The 15,683-nt window shown below is 37.0% G+C and overlaps 1 protein-coding gene across 1 annotated transcript; it reads left to right on the plus strand.

Annotated features, from left to right (window-relative positions):
• Window positions 1-204: 204 nt before the first annotated feature.
• On the plus strand, window positions 205-6,772 carry LOC147391195 (protein DETOXIFICATION 34-like). The gene is made up of 7 exons (XM_086458521.1): window positions 205-641; window positions 2,393-3,018; window positions 3,229-3,285; window positions 3,439-3,677; window positions 5,575-5,693; window positions 5,798-5,884; window positions 6,432-6,772. Exons 1-7 carry the CDS (start codon window positions 339-341, stop codon window positions 6,474-6,476), a joined length of 1,476 nt encoding a protein of 491 aa, XP_086314647.1. The 5' UTR covers window positions 205-338; the 3' UTR covers window positions 6,477-6,772.
• The last annotated feature ends 8,911 nt before the right edge of the window (window positions 6,773-15,683 follow it).

Raw genomic sequence — 15,683 nt, forward strand, 5'->3', positions numbered from 1 at the left:
ACATATACACGTGGAAGCAAACACCACGTGCCAAATCTCCCGATGTTTTGGCGAGTAACCAAAATAAACGTAAAATATAAATACTCAACAGTCAAAATCAAGATTTTCAGAGATTCAAAGTAATAAGATTAAAAAGAAGTTTAATTAATTACAGATTAAAAAATAAAAAGAGAGTATAAAACTAAGGTAAAAAAATTGCAAATGACGAAGATAAAGACGGAGAAGAAAAAAAAGAAGAAGAAGAAGGAGGAGGAGAAGGAAATATTATTAATCCATCTTCATCTGCAACGTGTACGGAGAGGAGTGAGAGAGATTCATCAGTTTCACCGTCTCCAGAAATGGAGGAACCGCTGATAAACGGTGATAGAATTGAAGCTCAACTTCATCATGCGCCATCTACTACCGTTGCTACCGGTGAAGATGATTATCCTCCGGTCACCAACTTTTCTGAAGCTAAGTCTCTGCTTTGGATAGAATCTTCCAAGTTATGGGGGATTGCTGCTCCAATTTCTTTTAATATACTTTGTGTCTATGGAATCAATTCTGTTACGCAAATCTTTGTGGGTCATATTGGAAATGTTCAGCTTTCTGCTGTTGCTATTGCTTTGTCTGTCATCTCTAACTTCTCTTTTGGGTTTCTGGTGAGTCCAAATCTCTCTCTCTCTCTCTCTCTCTCTCTCTCTCTATATATATATATATATAACGTGTTTTGTCGGTTAAAAGTTTCTGATTGAGCTGATTTTTAGTGAGGATGATCTCCTCATCATAGAGATCGTCCTCACCAAAATTCAGCTTAATCTGAAACTGTTAGCTTACATAGGACAAAACATATTATAGATATATAAGTAGATATATGTGTACACAGATCCTGACCCATATGTATATAGGTGACGGATCATGGGACATATGTAAAAACAATGGTTCTTCAAAATATGGGTTAAAGGTTTCGGATTCAAAATATGGGTTAGAAGTTTCGGATTTAGCTGACTTTTTGTGAGGATGGTCTCTATGATGAGAAGATCATCCTCACAAAAAAATCAGATCAATCTGAAACTTATAAATCCATCAAATGTAGTTTAAAAATTATTAGTAAATTATCGACTTTTTTGGTTCCATACTTTTTGTTTGGACTTTTTCTTTTATAGACGAACCGATAATATGCGAAAAGAGACTAGTTTCCTTGGTTCAGTTTTAGGGGGAATCTCTAGGAAAAATGTCTTTCCAACTCAGCCCTTTAATGGACATTCGGTCTCGAACTAACCAAGTTTCCAGGGGCGGAGCTAGGATTTTCTTGTAGTGGGGGCAAACTATGGTTAGTTGCATAGTTTAAGAACTTGAATATTAATGGTGGGTGGGGGGGGGGGGGGATTGGAGGGAGGTGAGGGTGTGGAGGCAAATGAGGAGAGAGGTGAGGGAGTGGGGACAAATGGGGCATGTAATTAGTTGAAAATATAGGGAAATTAGAGGGAGGTGAGGGTGTGGGGGCAAATGGGGAGAGAGGTGAGGGAGTGGGGACAAATGGGGCATGTAATTAGTTGAAAATATAGGGTGTCTCAAAGTTCTGTGGGGGCAATTGCCCCCACCAGCTGCTTACTAGCTCTGCCCCTGCAAGTTTCCTTGGTTCAATTTTTGCAATGCATAAATACAATGTAATTTCTTTTCTAGGGTCACGGAAGAATGAATATTAGGGTTTTGGGGTCTTGAAGGCTTGAATGAGATATAAGGGGGAAAAAAAAAATCTCGGGCTGTAGTTTAAGCAAAAATGATGCAACAAAAGAAAATAACGATCACACATAAGAGAACACAGAAAATTTACCTAGTTTGACAGTATGTCTACTCAAGATCAAATAAATCACAATATTCTTAAGCAACCTTAGAGATTACTTGCTACCACACACTGAATTGATGAAAGCCTTCTCTCTGTTTTGAACTATAATCAACTCTCCCGAAGAATATCCAAAATTCCCTTATTTCAATATTGTTGGGTTTTGGATTGGATCTCATACAGTTCAGATTAGAAGCATTGCCCCCGAAATCTTAGTGAAGGCCACACCCTCCACACCCTTGCATAATCCATTGAATATGATAATCTGGTGTTTTTATCTTTTATTTTTGTTGCCTTTATGATTTGGTCTTGGATTTCATGTTGGCAGTTGTATATTAACAAATCAACTCTCATTTCCTACTCTTACAACTAGTCCAAGTTATTGCTTTCCTTTTTCTTTTTATCTACTTCATTGTAAAAGGGATAATTATTGTTATTTCTTTATGTTAACCATTTGCATATAATATTACTGCCACCCCTGAAAATACTTTGCTAATTGAACTATTGTTCACCCATTTTTTATTTTTTTTTTTTCTATTTCATATAAACTATTATACAAAATGGTAGCTTGGTATGGGAAGTGCACTTGAGACACTATGCGGGCAGGCCTTTGGTGCTGGACAGGTCTTCATGCTTGGCGTCTACATGCAACGCTCTTGGATAATTCTTACAGTCACTTGCATCATCCTTACCCCAATGTACATCTTTGCCACACCTGTCTTAAAGCTTCTCGGGCAAGAAGATTATATTGCCAAACTCGCTGGAAAATTTGCAATCCAAATCATTCCTCAAATGTTTTCCCTTGCCATCGCTTTCCCTTCACAAAAGTTCCTACAGTCCCAAAGCAAGGTTGGGGTCCTTGCATATATTGGGTTTGTGGCTCTGATATTTCATGTATTTTTACTTTGGCTCTTTATCTATGTGTTCGGGTGGGGTATTTCTGGGGCTGCTGTGGCGTACGACATCTCGGGCTGGGTCGTGGCATTGGCACAGGCAGCTTATGTTATGGGTTGGTGTAAGGATGGGTGGAAGGGATTTTCCTGGTCAGCCTTCAATGAGATTTGGGCGTTTGTTAGCCTCTCCTTGGCCTCTGCTGTGATGCTTTGTCTAGAAATTTGGTATATGATGGTTCTAGTCGTTCTTACCGGCCACCTTAAAAATGCGGTGATCGCAGTTGGCTCTATTTCCATCTGGTGAGCGCTCATAACTTCATATCCTTAATTTTTTCCAATTTTGAGAAAACTATAGTATAATTCATGGTTGATGCCCAGATATTAAATGTTTTGGATTGTCTTGGTCAAAACAAATATCAATTTTTCTCTTGACAAGATTTTCAATTTTGGTTACACCTTAATTATGATGGAAATGCTCATTATTGCTTTGGTTTCTCATTTCTATTTCAGCATGAATATCAATGGTTTGGAAGCTATGTTGTTCATTGGAATCAATGCTGCTATTAGGTAAAAGTACTAGTCCGACTTGCGTTAAAATAATGATTCATGACACATAAGAGTTACGGAGGGTGACACATTACTGTCATGGTGTGGTGATGACTTGTTCATGATTTTTTATTATCTTTGTTGCTATATTTGAAAATTCTTTTACTCTTCCAGTGTACGTGTTTCAAATGAGTTAGGATCAGGACACCCAAGGGCGGCCAAATATTCTGTTATTATCGTGATCCTTGAGTCTCTCTTCATCGGGCTCTTCTTCATGGTAGTTATCCTGGTATCCAAAAACTATTTTGCTGTTATTTTTACTGACAGCAAGGAACTACAACGTGCCGTTGCTCACTTGGCCTGTCTTCTTGGTGTGACCATGGTGCTTAACAGTGTCCAGCCTGTTATATCAGGTATCTCTATTCTAATATATGAGATTTATAACATTCTAAATCTTAATCCACATACTTATAAATCTATAATTTATCAAGATCAAGAATCATTCATATATCTCAAGAAAACTATTCATGTTCCTAAAGATCAAAAGTTTATTGTACTTACCTTGCGCCATAAGTTAAATTGATGATTCAAGATAGTTGAAGATGTGCCTTTCATAATTTACGTGCCAATGATCTGATGTGTGCAAATTCCCAAGTCGTGAACCTTATTCCACGAGTTCTTTAATTTTCTATACTCATATTCTCTTTCCTCTCTATGTTGGATCGGTTAGGGTTCTAGTGATTAATGGAGATCACCACAATTTAGAATCCAATTTCTTCTTGCGTTTTATGCATATGCTTGTATCAATTATGGGGTGCCAATCCACTTAAATAGATGGAAATAGAGGGCCTAGAGATCCCCTTTTAGTAGGATTCCTATCCATCGAGGTTTCATACTAAAACCTAAAGAGTATTTCTAATTCTAATATTATTGAGATTTATCATTAATTAGCGACATTTCTTTAATTGGTAGAATCCTTGTGCAAGTCAAAAACTACAATTGGACCACATGGTTATTGGGTTCTAACATGATAAAGTTGTTAGTAACTTAAAATTTAAAATCATCTACTCAATAAATTGCTTTTGGATTCCAACTTATATTATAAGATGATTGGACCAAAATATTTATTAAATTGGCTGGACCTTGTTTCAATCTGGTTAACAGATTTTTCATTTATTACAGAATTTTATGAATTATATGTGAATTTTACATAAATTATCATCTTTTATTTTTAAAATATAAAATTAGATATGTATTAATAAAGTTTGGTCATTAAAGGATCTTCCCATTGATAAAATTCTATTTTCTATCCCAAAATGTTATTGAAAACTGAAAATTTTATATTTTAAAACGGCTTACTTGTTTCAGTATTCAAACCACCACTTCTATGAAAACCGATTGTCCTTTAGAAAATGTTGGTTCCATTCAGACCATATTTGCAATAACAACAATTAGCCGAATCGCCAGTTCAGTTTATATCAAACCTTTGTTCATACATACATTGTAAAATATAAGTCTGGCAAATTTAATTTTTTTGGAGAGTTTCTGGCAAATTTATTGTTGCTTTATTGTGACTCAAACTCATGTAATCACTATACCAGTCAGTATTCCCCTTTCATTTTTCAAAATTTTTTTCTTTTTAATTTCAACTCATTGAGAGACATTTTACTTTTTGATCCATTTGTTAGTAAAATTTGTGGAATACAATTGATATGTGTAAGAGGAGTTGTATTTATTAAGGACATGCAGATATAGTATATAGCCTATTAGAACACTACAGGAAAATTGATATATAGCGACGGGATTTAACGACGGTAAAATTGTATCCGTCGGTGTAGAGGACTTATAGCGACGGATCAAAAAACATTTCGTTGGTATAGAGTTTATTTTCTCGTTTTTATTATGCCGTCGCTAAAACAAATACCGACGCGACCAACCCCGACGAGGGCCGACGAAAAACCTATCCGTCGGTATAATATTCTGCGACGGACTTGTGTGGATTTAGCGACGGATCTAACCGTCGGTATAAGTCTCTTTTCTAGTAGTGGAAGTAGAAGGCTTCTGTTGGGATCCTTTAACAGAAAAATATTTAAGTCAATTTGATAATGATCAATCGATTGACATTGCTTCTTTGGTTTGAACTAAGAAATCCCTCAGATATGATATGATGCAAAATGGATCTTGTTATATCGTTGATCATTGGTTTTGTTTATTGTAAATATCTCAATATTCACATCTTTAAATTTTATTTAAAAGTTTTCTATAATAATAAGCTTTAAAATAGTATTTGATCTATATATTCTTGTATAGGTGTTGCAGTTGGGGGTGGGTGGCAAGCGTTGGTGGCTTACATTAACTTAGCTTGCTACTATGTTTTTGGGCTCCCTTTTGGGTTCTTTCTGGGCTACAAATTGAATTGGGGAGTTGAAGTAAATCTCACTTTCATTGCCTCATTTGCTTTCGGATAATATAGCAATTGAAAGTTTTTGGAACATATCAAGTTCTATACTAATGTGTAGTGCTATGGTTGTAGGGAATCTGGGCTGGCATGCTTTGTGGAACTGCTCTACAGACCTTGATTCTCTTGATAGTCGTTTGGAAAACCAATTGGAACCAGGAGGTAACCAACATTTCATTCTCTTCTAATGCCTATATAAATCAACCTAACAATTAAAAGCAAACATCTAGATGTATATTTACAAATTGGATGGCTGTACTACGTGATCATCTGCTTTAATTTCTTCAAGTTCTGACCTGAAAGATTTTAGTGCTCAACCCATTGTATGGTAAGGTCTGAACCTTTCATTAATTATTACTCTCAGATTGAGCTTAGGAAAGAAAGGTCATTTCCTTCAACATAGGACCCTAGATTTTGATGAGTATATATTGTGGTGTGTAAGGAAAGAATGCCTGGAGAAATGCATAGAATAGAAATGAAATATAGTGAGTTGGTTTAGTAGGGTTTGATTTGGAACCAATTTGATAACTATTTAGTAGGATATATATGTTATTGGAAACTAAATCTTCACGCAAGCTGAGCCCTAATTAAGTAGTGTTATGAGAACAAGAAGGGATCAAATATCGGGTTTGATCCAATTCATCAAATAATGCTACCTTATGGGTTACATATGTTTTGTGAAAATTGTACTGACAACTTTAAGTTGCAGGCGGCCCTTGCATCAGATCGTGTGAAGGTGTGGGGTGGCACCTAATATTCAGATATAAAGATATGATGAGTCCAGCTGTTGTCAAATAAAATTGAAATTTTTGGCATCTGCGTGCGTGGGATAATTTGTATTAATCTTCTTTGGAATTAAGAATCTTAAGTTACATTCTCCTCGAGAGTCTAGAGACTATAGGGGGAATGTATCACTCAATTTATGGCATTGCTTAAGTTGGTTTAGAATGATAAAAGACTAGTTTAAAATTTAAATAGAGCCGTGCTACACTAAACACTTTTATCTACAGTCCTGTATGTATAATGCAGAGAACCAACAATTTTCCTCGAGGAGAAGTATTTCTGGTTATGTGCACATTGTTAAAATCAAATTCTTGTGGCCCATTGACCTCACGGTTTTAGTAATTTCACTTGCACAAGGATTTTATATATTAAAAATGTCAATGTTAAAGATTATTCCCAATATCGTTAGAATTAGAAATATACTTTTTAAGTTCTAGTAGGAAATTTTGATTGGTAGGAATCTTATTATGAGAGGATTTCTAGGCCTTCTATCTCCATCTATATAAGTGGATTGGCACCCCATAATAGTAATAATAGGGAGAGACGCACGTATTATACTCATATGGTTTAAACATTGTGATATCCATCAATCACTAGAATCTTAGCCGATCCAAATAGAGAGGAGAGAGAAGGTGAGTCTCAAAATTGAAGAACTTGATTGGGGTTAACGCATTTCGATCCGTTGGCACGTGGATTGAAAAAGACACACCTCCAACACAAATCTATCTCAGATCAACTTTATTGACTTATGACACAAGGTAAGTATCCTAAATTTGATTCTTAGTAACATGTATAAGTTCTTGAGATATATGCCTGATTATTAGTCCTTTGAAAATTATAGAATAATAGTTATGTTGAGAGATTTTGTATACTTAAAAAATCTAGCACACATCACATCACCCGGATAGCCACAGCCGAATGTTGTAGGAAGCTAAATCATTTAAGCAAGGGGAATACAATCATCCAAGACCTCATTGGGATATTGAGAATTGTCCCATTCTTTTGATTTTCATTGACAAAACATACCTCTATCATAGGATTGGCATTATTAATGTTGCTAGTGTAGGGGAGTTGGATTTTATATTCTGATCTCATCTTAAATGGGGTTATTGATAGGAATTCAAGAACGGACAATTTTGAGATTCGAGGGACTGAAAGAAGATCTGACATTTTGTTAATAAGTTTTTAGAAGAAGAGTGCAACACAAGTTTTGAACAAGTCTAATTCATTATTGGGCATCAATCTAAATTGAAAATCATGAAGAAATGAAAAGCAAATCAACACTCAAACCTTCTTTAAAAATTGAAATCAATATTTGATGTGCAGGAGGGCTATGATTTGGTTTGGAGTAGAATTTTTCGTCATAGTGCTCACAGACTCATTAGTGCGTGCATGTAACATCAAGAGCAAAGCTACTTTGTAAATTGGTGACCCCATTCAGTACTTGGTGATCAGTGGATCCCGGCTTCTAGAGCAAAACTTTGAGTCATGATAATCTGACTACCTTATATGAAAAACTCAATTGACTACTTGACGTGACAAGTTTGGAAACCATTGATCTGTGCTCCTAAGTATACACAGTTATCTCGGGATACATATTTTTATGGGGGAATGCAATTGTGTATATCAAAGAGCACAGATCTATGGTTCAGAACTTGTCACGTCAGGATAGTGGATTAAGTTTGCCACGTGGGATAGTCAAATTATCACAATCCAATTTTTTTTCTTTGGTTTGGGATCGGGTTCATTTGAGATTGAGATTGAGACTTTGAGAGATAAATTAGGTTTAGGTAAAAGGGACGAAAAGGAGAGGGACTCATTTAATTGACTTTTTAAATGGCAAATTACCCATGAAAAGTAACATATGCTAAGTCTGCATATAAGGGTATTTTTGTCAATCATTGAACAAGATAATCCTAACCTCGAAAGCTCTCGGAGGTTGTTAGCTTTTTCCCTTGAAAATAATATTATCTTTATAGGAAATTATTAAATAGACCCTGTGGGTGGTTTTTCTTTCTTTCTAAAAAAAAACCCTTAATTATTGGACTCATTAAGTAAATTTTTCTTTCTTAAGGGTCCTTCAACCTCATCTCTCTTTATAATATTTTTGGAGTAACCAAACTACCCTTTCTCTCATCTTCTTCACATGAGTTTTCCAACTAGGAATGTAATAATTTCTTAAGATTATTTTTTTTTATCGTGAATGAGGAATAGAGAATGATATACTCTCAATTTTAGTCATTTCAATAATTTATAACAAAAAATGAAGAAAAAAAAAATCTGGATCACATTTACAATATTGAGTTTACCATTTTTTATTGTCAAATTCACCACTTTTTATTGTCGAGCTCACTACTAGCTATTGTCGAGTTCAAAATTTTCATTATTGAGTTCGACATTTTTTATTTTTGAGTGTAGCAACTTTTAAAAATTGTCGAGTGGATGTTTCTGTCATTATAACTTCATCAATTTTTCAAAATGGTTAAATGTAAAAAAATTTAAGAGTTATAATAATAGATATAACCACTGCTATAGTGTTGAATTCAACAATTTTTTAAAATTGTTGAACTCAACAATAAAATGTGGTGAACTTTACACTATAAATGTGATCCAAATTTTTTTTTTTCGTTTTTTCAATTTCGATAGTGGATAGATCTTCTTGGAATATCCAAAATTAATGTAATACAATTATGAAATGGAAACTAAAATCAAAAGTTAAGACAAAATCTTCAAAAAATTTAGAATCTCAACTTCCTTATTCATTTTTTGGTATGAATTGTCGAAATAAATCAAAAAATAGATCTAAATATGTAAAATTAGGAATATATCAATCTCAATTCGTTACTCACGATAAAAAAAATCATTGAAAATGATTGCAATCGCCATTGGAAAAACTAATTTTGTAAAGAAAGTGAGAAAAAAAGGTAGTTTGAGTATTCTAAAATATTACAAAGAGAGATGAGGTTGAGGGACCATTATGAAAGGAAACTTTTTCTAAATTGACTATCAAGCTACAACCCAAAAGTTAAGGACTATTTAGAAAGAAACTCCTCCCATAGGGTCTAATGGGTCATGATAAACCAAGATTAAAACGATGTTACAAAGTTTAATGATGCAAATGCTTGGGATTTACACCTGTAGATACGTGATTTTCGATTTTCAAAGATCATTTCTACAAAAGTTTGGAGTCACCACCATTCATTTTTGTAAAAGGGTATGAATGGTTATCCGATGTACATCTTTAGAAAAAGTGTCATTTTTGACGTTTAGTGACTCTCATATAGATAAGATACCTATCAACCTAAGATCGGGATAAACGGTCCAATTAGAAAGAGGAGAAGGTGTTAGACACCCCTCTCTCTCCATCAAATAATGATAACCTCAAAATAACTCAGTCATTTTGGATGAAAATGCAAATAAATAAAAGCGTCACGTGTTTGTACCCTAAGAAGGGATTCACTATCGGCTTAGCTTATAGGGATCATCTCATTAAAGGAAATGATAATTAAATAAATCTAGTCTTGAAAACAATGTGTGCTTTTGAAAAGTGTTGGCTAATGATTATGGGTCCATTCTCATAGGTTGAGAAGGACCCAAATACTGACTACCTCAATGATTTGTAAGGGATATGGGTGGTGATGTGGGTGGTTGATGATGTTAGAGAATGGTGATGGGTTAGGGTATGGGTTGAGGTGTAGGTGGTTAATGATGTTAGATAATGGAGATAGGAGTGGGTGATTAGATGAGGGAGGTGAAGGGTGGTGATGACATGTGTCATCTTTTGATATTGAGGGGTTGATTGGTTGATGTGGGTAATGGGTAATGGGTTAAGGTTATGGGTTAGGTAATGAGTTGGATATGGGTAATAGTTAGTAGGCTTTTAAGTGTTGGGCTTGGGTTTAGGAGGGTTGTGGGTTATATAAGGTTTGTTTGTGGGTTGGATTTTTTAGGGAGGGTAGGTGTTAGGGTTTAGGTGATATAGGATTAATTTTGGGTTAAGGGTAAGGTAAGAAATTATTTTTAGGAAATGAGTGAAGGTTTGTGGGCCTCAAAAGTGCTTAGGGTGTTTACGGATCTCGAGGTGGGACGACGAGAGATAGATGAGGGGTAGGTATCCCAAGTCTCACATTTTTATTTATTTATTTTTTTTTGAAAATTTTAAAATCATTGATTTGATCAAAATGCCGCGTGTTGGCGAATCAGGCTTTTTGGGTCCGTTTGAAGGATTTTATCGATTTTTGGATGTAAGCGTGGAGCGGTGATGTTGAACACGTGTGGGATGGGTCACAACCCTTCTTGTGGGTCTCTTAGACCATTAGGTGGTCTTAGGGACCTCGGTTCAATTAAAAATGTCATTTTTAGCGTTTTGGGCCTTAGAGACCCGTTGGCCTTTTTGTTGGAAAAACTGACATTTCTCATGGAACGGGGTAGATGTGAGCTTGCCGGGTCCCTTTGGTGGACCTACTAACCCATTGAGAGGTGTTAGAGGCTCGGATTTTGGGCTAGAACGTCACATTTTAATGCTTCGGGCCTTCGAGGCCCGTTGGCCAAATTTATTGGGAAATCACTATTTTTAAGCCCTTTCGAGTGAGGGCCCGTTCAAATTGGGGTATCTACAGCTGCCCTTCTTTGTAGGAATTGCGTGCAAAGAACTGCAAAGAATAGACTAAACCCCTATTTGTACGGGCCAGATGAAAATTTTGCAAAACACGACTTCGAATTACCAATTGAACTGATAACTTTTGTAGAAAATGGTTACTCAAGCACGGGGTATGACAGAGTTACCTTATTGATTCCTTGACCTCGATGGCACGGAGCTTGTATGAGACCTTGGATTTAATAAAGATTTAGTGATTTTTGAAATTTGGGTGTCTCTCGGTCGTGCTTTAACAAATCGAAATGGAATGCAGCTCGAAAGGATTTCTGATTTTTCTGAATTTTTTTTTTTTGATCTTTTTGTTTTTATTTTATTGCATTCGTCTTATTATGATCATATGTACAACCGATTCGGGCTCCTTAGGCGTGATATCAATCATCAGGGCTTTTGAGCCTTCTTGAATGTTGGTGAGCTTACGGACGGGTAAAGGGTGCGATTAGGGTCCCAAGGGCCCTTCGAGTGTGTTCTTTGAGTGGCGTGAGTCACGGTGAGTGAGGTGGTTCGTAGAGGCCTAACCTGGCCCGATGTGATCTGGGCGAGTCCCTACGTGCCCGATATGTGTTTTGAGAATTTTGAACGCATGTGCCGAGCACGTAGGGATTCTCACTATGTCCCTGTGACTTTAAGATATCGAGCCCTGAGATATCCATTATGTAACCCGGAATTGTCAAAATCTCAAATGACTTGGGCCCCGAGGCTTAAAATGTTCTGGTCCGTATTCTCAACACGGATGGGTTTTCCAATTTTTTTACTCGTGCCCAGAGCACGGATGAGTCATATTTTGCTTCATCCGTGTTACCAGCACGGATAAGCTAACTTTGATCTCCTTCGTGTTTTAGGCACGGATCAATTGCCATTTGATCTTATCCGTGTTTCAAACACGGACCAGCACGATTTACTTTCCTTTTAAGCCTATTTCAACTTAATTTTGCCTTAACATTTTACTATTCACTTCCCTTTTTCACATTTCGGGCGATTTTACTCTTCTTCTCCCTCAAAGCTTCTTCTCAAGCTCCATGGAGGTGTCTTCGACTCTTCCCAACTTGAAAAGGTATGGCATTGTCGATTCTTTCTTGAGTAGTTGGATAGATGGCATGGATAATGATGATCGTGCTCAATGGTGTTTGAATAAGTTGGGGTTCACTCTTTCTTTGCCCAAGGTCTCATTGCAATGGAACTTGATTGAGGCCATGTTGGGGTATTGGATCCCTGAGCTTAATCTCTTTCGGTTTGGGGTACACGAAATGACTCCCACCATCAAGGAGTTCGAAGTTTTGTTGGGGCTTGAGATATCAGGCCTTGTTGTGATTCCACCATTGCATGATGGATTCCGAGGTGAGGCTTCTGATTTTTTGGGGATAAGTCGCAAATTCTTGAAGATTCTGGATGGCGGATCGGTTTTGAAGACAATGTCCAAGTCTTTCTTGATTGAACGCCTCACCTATGCCTCGAAATCGTTGATTCATTTTAATGTTCTCACTTTGATGGTGGTGAGTCAACTCCTGTTTCCAGGTGGTGGAGACATCATGGAACTTTCTCTTATCCACGTGATTCAACAAGTCTGGGAGGGACGCCGGCTGGCACCAATGCTTTTGAGCGAGATGTTCCAATCCCTCACAGCTTGTTCTTCTGGTCATGATCGAGTTTTCCGAGGGTGTGCTCTACTCCTGCAAGTAAATTTTGAACTTAGCTTAGTTTTTAAATTTAAATTTGAACTTGCTAGTTTCCAAAGTTTAGAATGCTCCTATTATTGTAGCTCTGGTTTATGGATCATCTGGCTTCGACTGAAGTGGTTAATCGTCCATTTTGCGTTAACGCTGATTTTGTACTCATGATGTCGAGGCAAGTTGCTTCCTTTATCTCGGATAACAAAAAAGAATGGTATTCCTTTATTGGTAACCTTGATGATGATGAAGTGAGATGGGTTGGTGCCTTCCAACCTCGAGGGTCTCCCGTGATAGCATTCGATGGTGCCCGTTTTCTCGTTTTGATTGGTCTTCATGGGGCAACCCACTACGTACCACTTTGGGTTCTTCGTCAATTTGGCTATGACCAGGGTGTGCTCATCCCTGAGAATTTCAATGAATTGGTCGGTCCGTTGTCGACTGCGCTTTTGAGTCGACTCGTAAAAGAATGGGGTCGGGTTGAGGTTCTGAGTCGACCCATCTTTGCAGCACATCAATTCCCAGCATACATGCATTGGATTCGAGAGCTCATCTCTGGGAGACCCTCAGTGTCGATAGTTCCCTGAACACGTCTTGGTGCTTCATCCTTCTTTGATTACCAAGATCGAGTTGAGGAGTCTCAGACCGATCATCATCGAATTCAGGTTATTTGGCTCAAATCCGAGAAGAAGATGCAGAAAGAGATTGCTCGGCTAACATCTGCCCTTGCCTAGTCTGGATCTAATGACGGTAGTGAGGTGGTCAGGCTTCGAGTTGAAGTTGCCGAGTTGAGGGATCGACTTGCCCAGTGTCCTCATTTTGAGGACTTTGCAACATACTTGGTGAGCCGTGATGCTTCAGATGCCGAGAAAGTGATGATGAGTCAGGCTGCTCGAATTCGTGCTTTGGAGGAATGCCTTGATTCCTTTTTCATTTCTTACCATGATGTTTGATTGACTACGTTGTACTTGCTCTTTTTGTATTTTCTTTTTTTTCATTATCTGAATGTATGCAAAATGTTGAAAGATTAATGCAAAGAAAATAGGTTTCGTACTTACTTGGCATCAGGTATATCTATTATTCCTGAAAACACAAAGTTTGAATAAGTCCTAGATTTGTCATCATCGGCCAAAATAGTAGTTTCGAAATGCAATTTTGTGAAATGTCTTCATCAAATGAGTATGATAAATTCAGAATTTGTAAAATCTTTGGTTACGACGATTTCGATGCTTTTGCTGAACACAGGGGACACAAGCGCCAATTATCTTTTGATTCCTTTAGAGTCATCCCCAGTGCCCTAGTATTGGAAGATTGTTATCTGTTTGGATCACGGGTTTTGGGAAGGATTTCGCCGTTCACAGTTTATACTCTTGCGAGCCAGGAGTTTTTTTTTTTTTGTTAACCCTTATTGCCCGTGGTGCCAATTATGATTTTCACCAGATCCGGTTTCCACATTTTTGCGCATCGACGTCCATTTTGGGATTTTCATCGTGCCAGTGATTTTGATCTTGCCACAGTCTGATTCTTTTACTCATAGAGTCCTTTCAGGTTTTCACTATGCCCTTTCAGACTATGCTTGTGCTTTTAGATTTTTCCATTACAATTCTGTTTGGAGTCTCTGTGTCTCTGTGGCTTGGTGACTCAAGTTAAGCTGCGAGATCGGCGACTCTACTTTTGTATGGCACTTTTTCTTGAGTAATAGATCTAGATTCCCCTCTCAAGTTTGCTGACGACTATTCATGGTTCGGCAACTCAAGTTGAGCCGCGAGATTGGTTACTCTACACTTCGAGTACTCTTTTTTTTTTCGAATATCCGACCTGGATTCCCCTCTCGAGTCTTCCAACGATTAATAAGACTTTGGAGGTCCGGACCAAGCCGCAAGATCATTGATGCTGCTATTGTCATTTTGTTGTCCTGGAACATTCCCTGATCAAAAAGGACTTTTGTTAGGACGAAACGTTGGCTTAGTGTAAAATCCCGAATTTTCAATTCGTATCTCGAGAAAAAAAATAGTGGAATTTTAAGAAAATCTTAAAAGTGGGACTTAGGGGTAAAATTTTAGGATGTTTCTGATCATTTTTAATGGAATCTGACCTCATCATTGGATTCAAAATGATCGAAAAACATACTTTAGCCTGTAAGCACGCTCAAATGCGAGTCCGAATATAAAAGTTGCAAAATCCTCGATTACCGGATCGGACCAAGCTAAAATAGTGACTTTTTGATAGAGCAAGAATTATTAAGATTTGATAATACCATTGGGTTCTTAACGAAAAATTATTGAACATGGATTATTTATTTGTCATTTTTGGAGACCAGAAACTCGAATTATCATTAAAAATGAAAACGACATCAAGTTTATGGGTCACCTCTGGCCAAAAATGTAAATTTTTTGATAGAGATATAATTTGTAGAAATTGACTATACCATTAGATCCGGAATAAAAAATTAAGGGAAATAGAGTATTCATTTGTCAGTTTTGGAGTCCGGACAGTCAAGTTATCGTCGATCAAAACAATTGACAAAATGCCGAATTCGTCCCAAATTTTATATAAATAATATTTTAATTTTTTTTTATCTCATCTTCCCCAACTTGTCCATACTGCCATGATAATAAATGAAAAAATTCATTTTTTCTTCTGATCTTCCACCTCAGATCCTTCACAAACGGTTCATTTTTTATGATCGTCGCAAAAGAGAAAAAGATCCGCAGATGCGTTCTCTACAAAACCCACCCAACCTCTTTCCATTTCACTTTTTTTTTCATCCAATATCGTCAAAAATCAGCCGTATTTGTATACGAAAATTTTGAAACTTTGACCTCGGATTTCGTCCGTTTCGGGGTCAAACCGTCTT

Source organism: Akebia trifoliata, chromosome 11, assembly GCF_017979445.1.
Source record: "Akebia trifoliata isolate Shusen 1 chromosome 11, ASM1797944v1, whole genome shotgun sequence".
Lineage (NCBI taxonomy): Eukaryota > Viridiplantae > Streptophyta > Magnoliopsida > Ranunculales > Lardizabalaceae > Akebia > Akebia trifoliata.

Bases quoted from the DNA above. Each gene is read 5' to 3' on its own strand.
- LOC147391195 (XM_086458521.1), top strand. From the start codon at position 339: ATGGAGGAACCGCTGATAAACGGTGATAGAATTGAAGCTCAACTTCAT. The intron at 3,678-5,574 runs GTATCTCTATTC...ATTCTTGTATAG, and splicing joins TGTCCAGCCTGTTATATCAG to GTGTTGCAGTTGGGGGTGGG. The intron at 5,885-6,431 runs GTAACCAACATT...TTTAAGTTGCAG, and splicing joins AAACCAATTGGAACCAGGAG to GCGGCCCTTGCATCAGATCG.